Source organism: Podarcis bocagei (assembly GCF_964188305.1).
Source record: "Podarcis bocagei genome assembly, chromosome: 9".
NCBI lineage: Eukaryota > Metazoa > Chordata > Lepidosauria > Squamata > Lacertidae > Podarcis > Podarcis bocagei.
In genome coordinates, this window is record NC_138134.1 from 19,510,980 (window position 1) to 19,522,182 (window position 11,203).

Genomic DNA, 11,203 nt, shown 5'->3' on the forward strand with positions numbered 1-11,203 from the left:
GTGTTCTTTTCAGGTTGTGAACAGGCCTCCGGAATGGATCCCGTTCGCAACCAGAGGTACCACTGTAGTCCGTCAAACATTAAAAGCTTCCCTAAACAGGACTGCCTTCAGATGTCTTCTAAAAGTCTAATAATAATAATAATAATAATAATAATAATAATAATAATAATTTTTATTTATACCCCGCCCTCCCCAGCCAAGGCCGGGCTCAGAGCGGCTTACAAGCAATAATAAAAACAAGTTAAATGATTACAACTTAAAAACAAAATTAAAAATACAACATTAAAATATTGAAACATTAAAATATTAAAATGTAGCCTCATCGCAGGAGGAGAAGGAAAAGAAAAAAGAAAGAGAGGGAGGGAATCAAATTGGCTCCAAGCCAAAGGCCAGGTGGAACAACTCTGTCTTAGTAGTTGTTTTTCTGGTGGGAACGTGTTCCACGGGGCGAGAAGGCAAAGATGAAAATCCACGCTAACGTTCTGAAGAATTTTCATGAGGATAATTTTTAAAAAAATAAAATCCACAGATTTCTGCAGAAACACAGAGAACTTGTTTAAAGATGGGAAAATCAGAAACTGAGAGGACTGAAATTGGCAGACTCTTCCTTCCCTCCTACTGAGCAAGGCTGCCTGAGAGTCAGGGTGAGACGGAAGTCAGAAGCAACACAGACTACAGAGTAGGGATTTGAGGAAGAGGCAGTGGAGGGAAGCATGGCCCTTAAGAATGAATGGGCTGTAGAGAAACTGGGGCTGGTACAGATAAATACCAGCCTTCTTATACAAATAACTTTGCTGTGCAACATCTGACAAACTAGTACAGGGATCTCTAATGTAGGGATGGGGAACCTGTGGCCCTCCCAAGTTGTTGCTGGACTCCAACTCCCATCAGCTCCAGCCAGCATGGCCAGTGGTCAGGGGTGGTAGGAGCAGAAGCCTAAGAGCACCTGGTTCTCCAACCCTGATCTAGTGACCGTGCATTAGAGGACTGCGTTAGAGCACCGCAATAGAGTCTCATGTGCCAAACTGAAGCAGAACATGACGTAGAATATGCACGCATCAGAATGGAAAAGTTGATTAGCTGCTCTCTACAATCCCTGGAACTTTTAAAGCATCAATTTGACTCCATTGTTGAGAGTGCCCCGAGCAGCTAAATGCTAATCAAGTTTATTTGAGAGGAGAGATGCCATAATCATGTTCCTTGTCAAAGGAGAAGTGATTGGCTTTGGGTTCTTTGGATTCTCTCGGCCTTGCGTGTTGGGATTTATCCATTTTTCATGGACTTTCCTGAAGGGATTCCTTAATGCCTTTACTAACTGAGTCACTCAATCCCGTGGCAGCTACGCAGCATTTCCATCAATAATTTTAGCATGCCATCATCCCCAGGCGGTTTTCATTTATGTCAACCGTGCTGCAGTTTGATTGCCCGTTGTTACCAAGGCTGATTGAATCATCCATGGAAGTCCAACATTCCTTTCTTATTTCTTAGTTCTAGTAGAAGAGCATATTCCTGCCATCTCATTTATGTCCACATCATGTTATTGTACACAAAAGGTGCGTATAGTTTTCCCAGTAGTGATGTATGGAAGTGAGAGCTGGACCATAAAGAAGGCTGATCGCCAAAGAATTGATGCTTTTGAACTATGGTGCTGGAGGAGACTCTTGAGAGTCCCATGGACTGCAAGAAGATCAAAACTCTCCATTCTGAAGGAAATCAGCCCTGAGTGCTCATTGGAAGGACAGATCCTGAAGCTGAGGCTCCAATACTTTGGCCACCTCATGAGAAGAGAAGACTCCCTGGAAAAGACCCTGATGTTGGGAAAGATGGAGGGCACAAGGAGAAGGGGACGACAGAGGACGAGATGGTTGGACAGTGTTCTCGAAGCTGACCAAACTGTGGGAGGCAGTGGAAGACAGGAGTGCCTGGCGTGCTCTGGTCCATGGGGTCACGAAGAGTCGGACACGAGTAAACGACTAAACAACAACAACATGAGGTATATCAGGGGGCAGCATTTCATTAGGGAGGGGAATGAACTTTTTGAGGCAGACAAGATTCTCAGTAAGTTTTCAAGGGTCGTTCTTGGACCAATTCAAAGTTAAGCTGCAAATGTGAAAAAGAAGAGTAGGGTAACCATGTTTGTTGCGGCTCTTAATAACTAAAGCAATTAACTAAATGGTCACCCTTCTCTTAAGCAAAGGTGTGTTTTTTGGTGTGTGTTTTTTGTATTCATACCTGATAATGTACACCCATTTCAGTGTTTATAATAGGTACTCCATATGCTGGATCAGTGAGTAGGCCAAAAATAAATATGTTTCCAAGATAATAGGTATTGTTATACTTTTATACACAATATTGGAGTGGATTTTTTTTTGATGCGCCTAGTCTAAATGGAGGTCCTCTTTCATAATAAAAGAATAAAATACAGGTGTGTATGCAGGCAAAGGACTAGAAGCAGGAAGACCTGTTATCAAATCTCCACTCAGCCATAGAACCATAGAGTTGGAAGGGACCAGAAGGATCATCTAGTCCCATCCTCTGCAATGCAGGAATCTTTTGCCCAACATGGAGCTCAAACCCACAAGCCTGAGATTATGAGTCTCCTGCTCTACCAACTAGTACATACTCAGCTAGTACAAACTGGGTGACCTTGACTAGTGCTGAGACCTTGCAGGGCTGTTGTGAGGATAAAAGGGAAAGCAGGGAGAACTATGTGCACCACCTTGAATTTCTTAGAGGGAATGTAAGAGGCCAAAGGTCCCATCTAATCCAGCACCCTGTTCTCACAGAGGCCAACCAGATGCTCATGGGAAGTCCACAGCAGAACCTGAGTGCAAGAGCACTGTCCCAGCTTGCAATTTGCAGCAACAGATGTTCAAAGGCCTACTGCAATGGACATAAAACACAGCTATCATGGCAGGCAGCCATTGGTAACCTTATCCTCCATGAATAATAATAATAATAATTTATTATTTGTACCCCGCCCACTCTGGGCGGCTTCCACAGAAACCAAAAATACACTAAAATATCACACATTAAAAACTTCCCTGAACAGGGCTGCCTTAAGATGTCTTCTGAATGTCGGGTAGTTGTTTATTGCTTTGACATCTGATGGGAGGGCGTGAATTTGTCTAACCCTCTTTTAAACTTAAGTTGGTGGTTTTACTTGGTATAGTGGGGGGTGAAATCCCCAAAAAGGATGTCACTTTTTTCTGTATGCTACAACATACAGCTGTGAGAATATTACTAGCGAAGAATGGGAAGAAACAAGATTTACAAACTATTGAAGAATGGCAGATGAAGATGATGGACTATATGGAACTTGCTGAACTGACTGGGACACTCCGAGACCAGAGAGAAGAGACGGTGGAAGAAGATTGAAAGAAGTTTAAGGAATATTTGAAAAAAATATGTTAATATTTAAATCTTAGAATAGCTTTGGAAGTGGATATAAGCTGTAGGGTTAGAAGTAGAAGACAGGGTATATTAAAATAGTATTATCTGTAAGTAATGAAATGTGAAGATTTTTATGGTTAAAGTAAGTGTGATAAAAAAAATGGTTAGAAATTATGATATATGCAACTGCTAAAGATGAGGTAAAATGAAAATCAGATGGAGGAATTTGGGGAAACCCACCTAACAATGTTTAGAAAAAATAAGGACAAGGCAAGAATTTGTTTGTATTGTTTGTTTTTCTGTTTGTGTTTTTTTCTGTTATCAAATGAATAATATATTTTTTTTTTGGGGGGGAAATAAACTTAAGTTGGTGGTCATCACTGCCTTTCTGGGAGTGAATATTTCTTTTGTCTGTCCTGAATTTTCCACCGTTTGGATTTGATATCCTGCTTTATCACTACCCGAAGGAGTCTCAAAGCGGCTAACATTCTCCTTTCCCTTCCTCCCCCACAACAAACACTCTCTGAGGTGAGTGGGGCTGAGAGACTTCAGAGAACTGTGACTAGCCCAAGGTTACCCAGCAGCTGCATGTGGAGGAGCAGGGAATCAAACCCGGTTCACCACATTACGAGTCCACTGCTCTTAACCACTACACCACGTTGGCTTCATTGGATGTCTCTGAGTTCTAACCCTATGAAAGCAGGAGAAAAACTTTTCTCTTTTCACTTTCTCCTCACCATGCATAATTTTATATGCCTCTTACTTGCTTACATCCCTTCTTACTTGACTTTTCTCCAACCTTAAAAGTCCCAAACGTTGTAATGGCTCCTCAGAGGGGACTTGGTCCATTGCCTCAGTCATGTCGGCTGCCCTTTTCTGAACTCTTTCCAGCTGCACGATATCTGTTTTGAGGTGAAACGACCAGAACAGTGCGCACTATTTCAAGTCTGGTAGCACCACAGATTTTGAAAATGACATTATAATATTGCCTATTTCGTTTTCAATTGCTTTACAAATGACCGCTAGCATTGAATTTGCCCGTTTCACAGCTGCCACACAGTGTGTCAACATTTTCATCAAACTATCCACCGCAACACCAAAGTCTCATTCTTGGTCAGTTACTGTAACTACAGACTCCAGGTGTGCATATATGTGAAATTTAGACATTCCCCCCCCTCAATGTGCACTACTTTATACTTGCTTACATTGAATTGCATTTGCCATTTTACTGCCCATTCATTCCGTTTGGAAAGATCCTTTCAGAACTCTTCACAGTCCCTTTTTGTTTTAACCACCCTGAACAATTTGATATATTTGATATCATCAGCAAACTTGGCTGCCCATTCCTAACTGTAGACCATTTATGAATCAATCACTTTCATCTGCTCCTAAGTGACAGATTAATTATTTTGATGAGTAACAGATTGTGTCTCCACTTTTATGATGCATTGTTCATAAGGCAAATATTCTGTGATGATAACTATCTATTACTGCAGAAAACCAGCCTTTTGGCTTTACACTCAATAGCAGTTGTGAAGAACCTATCTGCCTAGTTAGAACACAGAAACATTTAACCAACAGCTCTTAAATTCTACTAAAAATTGAAAAAACCACTGAAAAAAATTTTCTGGCTGAACTTGGCGTTTCCTGCAAAGTGGAAGTGAGCAGGTATCACCTGTTAAATGCCAGCTGTAGTCTAATCCAAACACATAGACTTTGCCACTCATTCCAGTGGAAGATTGGCTCTGGCAGTACAATGGGATACAGTGGTGCCTCGCAAGACAAAATTAATTCGTTCCGCAAGTTTTTTCTTCTTGCGAGTTTTTCGTCTTGCGAAGCACGGTTACCCATAGGAATGCATTGAAAATCAATTAATGCGTTCCTATGGAAACCGCTTGCCAGGCTGGCGGTGCGGAGAAGGGCTTTTCTCCCCACCGCAAGCCTTCAGGACAGGTACGGGAACAAAGGGGAAGGGGCGCAGCGCTTCTCCTCTGTTCCCGGGGCTTGCGGTGGGGGGAGGGTTTTTCCTCCCCACCGCCAACATTCAGAACAGCATTCTGAATGTTGGCGGTGGGAAGGAAAACCCTCCTCCCACCGCAAGTCTTCAGGACAGCCATCCAAAGGCTGGCGCGGGGAGAAGGGCTTTCCGCCCCACCGCCAGCCTTCGGAGCAGCCTTCCGAAGGCTGGCACGGGGAGAAGGGTTTTCCGCCCCACCGCCAGCCTTCGGAGGAGGTCCGAGGACAGTGGGGAAGAAGCGCTGCGCTTCCCCGCTGTCCCGGAGATTTCCCTATGGGCTTTTGTCTTGCGAAGGAAGCCCATAGGGAAATTCGTTTTGCGAAGCGCCTCCAAAACGGAAAACCCTTTCGTCTAGCGGGTTTTCCGTCTTGCGAGGCGTTCGTCTTGCGGGGCACCACTGTACATGCAAAGGGATACATAGTTGCTCCTCCCATTGAAGGGGGTAAAATGAGAAGCCTATTCTTAGGGGATGCATGCGGGGCTCTCAATTTGTGCAGCAACATACCTTCTTGGCATCCTTCGGTCTAAGTCTCTACAACTGAAACAATCGGGAACGCCCATAAAACAATTGGGTAGGTTTAGGGGGGAGAAGGAATGAAGAGTGCTGCTTGTTGCATAGACTCACAGAATTGTAGAGTTGGAAGGGACCACATGCCCCACCTAGTCCAACCCCCTTGCAATGCAAGAATCCTTTGCCCAATGTGGAGTTCCAACCCATGATCCTGAAATTAAGACTCTCATGCTGTACCAACTGAGCCATCATTCCCACTCGCCTGTAGACCAGAAATTCACTTGAAAGCATGGACCTCTGTACAACCGGGAAGGGAAGGGTATAAATAAAAAAATATTGAAGCTGGTTGACTCATGGGCCCGCTGCCAATTCCCTCTAGAGCAGGGGTGGAAAACTTTTGGGCCTCCAGGTGTTGCTGAACTACATCTCTCATCAACCCGAGCAACCATGGCCAATAGTCATGTGGTCCAACAACACCTGGAGCACCCAGATTTATCCACCCATGCTCTAGAAAGAAATATATCGAAGCGCTGTCCCTCTGCAGATCTCTTCTGGCTCCTTCATGCAGTATCTATGGGATTTTGGGGCCAGGTGCATCTAATATTATTGACAGGCGTGCTTCAGGTGTATCCAGTAGAAAAGGCAGGCATATCCATTAAAAAATTTATGGACGCTCCAGGAATATTCAACAGCAAGGGCAGGGGCAGAGCTTTGCCTAATGGAACAGGGAAGAGTGAGCTAATTTTGTCTCGCTTGAAACTCAATTGCACCCAGCTGTGGCGGAAGTGATGCGCTTTGCATTTCTACTAGTAAAACTAATCTGCTAGCTTGGGCAGCACAAATGTTATAAGTCCTTTTAGACCAATTTAATTGCCCTGGGGTGAACACATCCTCAGATGCTACAAGGCATGTTTCTGCCACCTCAGCAAGGAGTAATGCGAAACCTTGGCATAGGACAGGCATGTTATGAATCATGCTGTCCTGAAGACCTAGGAGAAATATTGCTGGTGTAAGCAACACAAATAAATCCCACAGCAGTCTTAAGAGTCCCACAGTGACATTCTGAGTCCCTTCAGCTCCCAGTGAAGTTAACAGAGCACTCCCAATGCTTGGAAGTTCACGAGCATCTCTTATAACAAGGCCTTTAACTCTGCTAGGGACAGTATTATTTCACCGTGCAATTACGCACCCAGGCAAGGAGGTTAATGCAAACTCATGTCAGGCTCAACAAAGCATTGTTTACAGCATTGTGCCAGAAGGAACCAATTGCCCTGTTCAGAGATCCTGACCTTTGTCAACCAATCATAATTTTGCTCCTTAGAAAGGTTGGGATAGTTTCAAACCCTGTCCTTTGGGAAACATAATTCTATCTAGATTGGAAAATGTTTCAGCTGTGACCATTGTTTTCTTAATGAAAGAAACATTGGGATGTACCACATGACATGTGGTGAAACATACAAGCTATAGCACTCAAACCTTAACCCTATGAGATTTTATAGCTAGAAAACTCTAGGTAGCTTTTCTTGTGAGTTAGGTAGTTTGTCTTGTATAAGTGCTGGTATACAACAGATAAGTTGTATGCATGTGTGCATGTACAGTGGTACCTTGGGTAATATACGCTTCAGTTTACATATGCTTCAGGTTACAGCGCTAACCCAGAAATAGTACCTCGGGTTAAGAACTTTGCTTCAGGATGAGAACAGAAATGGCATGGCAGCAGCGGGAGGCCCCATTAACTAAAGTGGTGCTTCAGGTTAAGAAAAGTTTCAGGTTAAGAATGGACCTCTGGATTGAATTAAGTACTTTACCCGAGGTACCACTGTATAACCAAAGCAACAGGCAGCCAGGACAGATTTCTGGGCAGGAACATGTAGAAGAGATGTCCATGTGCCATTTTCTGCAAAGGCTTGTGCTGCTTAGAATTAGGAACATCCAGGGGATGGGGACCTGATGATATAGAAAGACAATAAAGATGGTGGTGGTGGTGGTGGGATACTGTGAATATCTATATCTGTAACCATGACTGCTAAAAATAATCTTGGATTAAATTCAGCACTGACAAAAAAATAGTTGTACAAATTGGCCCTCAAGACTTCTTTGTGCAAAGCTATTTACTCAATGCAGGAAACGAAAACATATGGAGGTAGGCAGGCAGGAGGCAGGCAGGCAAAGTAAAACACCAGAAGCCTGCTTCTTCCCCAGCTGGACTTCCTCTTCCCCACCACAGGGCCATCTAAGGCCAACTGGCCTGTGATAAGGAATCCAGGAGCAAGAGTCATGCAAAATGCCTGGGTCTGTGCCAGCTGGACTTTCCCCTCCACTCAATAGGGGGCCATCTGATCCAACTGCCTTGTGGGAAATAACATCAGCTGTTAGCTCCTGCTCAAGCAGAGTGGGGCGGCCTTTGTTTTCAAGTGCATGTCTCTAGCTGCATCAGTTTCATATTTGTAACAAATAAGGTTGGGTAGTTGGCTACTAGGGAACACCCCAGTGGTAACAGCCCAGATAGTCTTGCATGGTGCATATACTATGCATATACTCTGGCTTTTGAAAAAATGGAACCAGGTGATTACTTGTTTCCTTCCCCTATGTCTTTCTTTTCCCAGGCTTTTAAATCTTAAAACTGTTTTGTTGTTTATAAATTTGTTGTTTCTGGAGTTTTGAAATCTGTGAAATGTTTGGTGCTGCTGTTGATCTTTTATGCGATATTTAATTATTTTTTTTAGGTTTTAATTTTCCATATAATTGTTTTATTGTAAGGCACCCAGAGAACTTTTGTCACTGAACAGAGTATAAATACTGTAAACAAATAAATGTGAGAAGATTTGAGGACTGTAGTCATAAAGCAGCATATAAATCTACTAAATCGACAATAAATATTGCATGGCGCTCATTTCCCAGCTGCAAACAAGACACACCAATGGACATATTCTAGTAAGCTTTCAAACCCATAATCTGAGTTGTCTCTTGAATAAAGTCATCCAGACCTTCATACTTAATTCTTGTCATTGTTTTTTATTACTCAGCAGGAGTCCCTCAAGTCAGCACTGATATTCAGCAATCATCATTCAGCAGTTACTGTTCATCTTCACAAGAGACTGTCAAAACACTGTGGGGCGGGGGGTGGAATCAACAGGCTTCTGTATCTCCAGTAGCAATTCAGCTGCCAACCCTTCCTAATGAACCAAACACTGATTTAGCCCATCACTGAATAGCAGCAAGAATTTGTTACCTAAATAAGATCAGCACAGTCTTAAAGTAAAATGAAATAAATATGGCTTCTTAATATAAATATTCCCCTCCATCACCCGCATACCAAGTTAGATCACTGCAACGAGAGCTGCAGTCGTTAGATTACAGGAAGCTACCAGTTGCATACCAAGTCCTATAAGCTCCATGCTTGCACCCCTTTTTTGCGCTTGCGCATCCTTTCAGCATTTGATTCCCAAAGATCAAATGGCTATCCATTCAGCTCCCCTCTTTTTATTCTATTTCACCCCAATACAATTGCAGTTTAATTTCTTATCCAAATCAAACGCTACAGGCGGCGAGAGCGGAAGAAGCGTAGAAATACCATTTTAAAAGCCTAGGCACAGGTCGCTGTCCGCGGTGCTGAAACCAGCTCGTGACCTGCGGCGGCCGGCAGGTGGCGCCGTTCCACATTTGGAAAAGGTGAGGCGAACGAGGGGGCAGCAGCCAAAGTCTTCCCCGAACTGATTTCTCCAGCACACCTCAGAACAGGACGCCACGACATTAAACTCGACAAACGGCCAATCTCTCTGCAATCTCAGAGAGCGCCTTGCGTCCCCTCCGCCCAATGTTATTTATTCCAAGAGAGAGTACTCACCATGTTGACTTCCGAGACCATATCTATACTGGCAATCTCTATTCTCATGCCAACGTCAACGGGAGAGCCTGGAAACGGAAACAGGTGTTTGTTTTTAATGGCCAGCAGTCAAAAGGGTTGGAAGGCCAGGACTTCTGAGCCTCAAGTGCGTCCTGTACCTGTTCACGTGCTTAAACGTTGGTGTGCTCTTTTTCATGTCTGACGAAGAGCTGTGTGAAATCTGAAAGCCTACCACCCGACCCCAGCAAAATCCGTTTATATAAGGACATCGATTTACTGAATCAATTTAGAGCCCACACGTTTAGAGCATGTCTATAGATGTCCGAATGTGTGTATGAGGGGAGGGGAGGGAAGAGAATAGAGAACGTGCCCATTTTGAGGGAAAGGAATTGGCTACCAAAGGGACCCCTTTACCCGGCTGATTAGAATTCTAACCGGCCCTTGCCTCTGACCCTACAGGGACCGGCACGCAGCCTGGTGATTTCCCCTTGTAAACAAATCCGAGGAGACTCACCTCCGAAGTCCGGCCTCAGGCGAATGTCGTATCCTTTGAGTAATTTGTCCACGGTCTCTTTCACGTAGGACATGTTGCTGGGCTCATTCAGGCTGAGGGAGAGGGAAAGGATTCAGAGCGAGCGCTTGAACGCACACACACAGGCACCGACGCAGCCACAAGCAGGATCCCGACCAGCCTCCCAGCAGAGGAAGAAGTCCACGGAGCTGAGCTCCCCGGAAGATGAGGTCCATCATTCAGCCCATCACACACACACACACACACACACACACACACACACACACACACGTCCTCTCGCGCCCAAGCGCCAATCTCACCTCTTAGCATAGCAGACCATGGCTATCATCGCCGGGAAGAGCAAAATCCCCACGCGCTCCCGCGGCCGAGCTGCCCACATTCCTTCCTCCGGGTGGAGAGTTGCTGCCTCTTTCTCCCCCTTCCCTCTCCCCACCCCTCCCGCGAAGATTCAAGGGATGTAACTTTCAATCCACAGGCAGAGCTGTGATGCCGGAGAGAGCGGCGCATGCGCCGAGCTGGCCCAGTCTCCGAAGGCACCTTTGCGCCTTGCCAGCAATGTCCGGCCAAGCGAGCAACAGCTGCGGCGGCGGGACCTTGGGGAGTTCCCTCGTCCTGCGCCCTGGGCGCACCCAGCGCTTTCCCCGCCTGTCTGGGCAGGGTGGTCCGGCTGGTTCCAAAGGGGAAAGCGAGCTCCCTACGGAGCGCCTGGGCTGCTAGAGGTCGCCGATCTCCGAAAAGCCACGGGGGCAAGGGCGGGGGGGAAGTTGTCCAATGGCAGCAGCCGCCCCCTCCCCAACCTTAACCCGCAGCCTCCTCCTTCCACATGCCATCATCGCCTTCCCTGCGCGCCCTCCAGGACCTCCCTTCCCGTAGCAAAGGGATGCCCAAGGAGGCAGGCACTTT

General features: G+C 45.3%; 1 protein-coding gene across 1 annotated transcript in view; it reads right to left on the reverse strand.

The window, feature by feature from the left end:
* The window catches only part of GABRB1 (gamma-aminobutyric acid type A receptor subunit beta1), a 104,168-nt gene extending 93,199 nt beyond the window's left edge, over nt 1–10,969 (reverse strand). The window contains 4 exon segments of the mRNA XM_081208925.1: nt 9,769–9,836; nt 10,283–10,374; nt 10,600–10,732; nt 10,735–10,969. Coding sequence (XP_081065051.1) covers nt 9,769–9,836; nt 10,283–10,374; nt 10,600–10,732; nt 10,735–10,807 — 366 coding nt within the window. The 5' untranslated portion in view covers nt 10,808–10,969.
* Nucleotides 10,970–11,203: the final 234 nt, after the last annotated feature.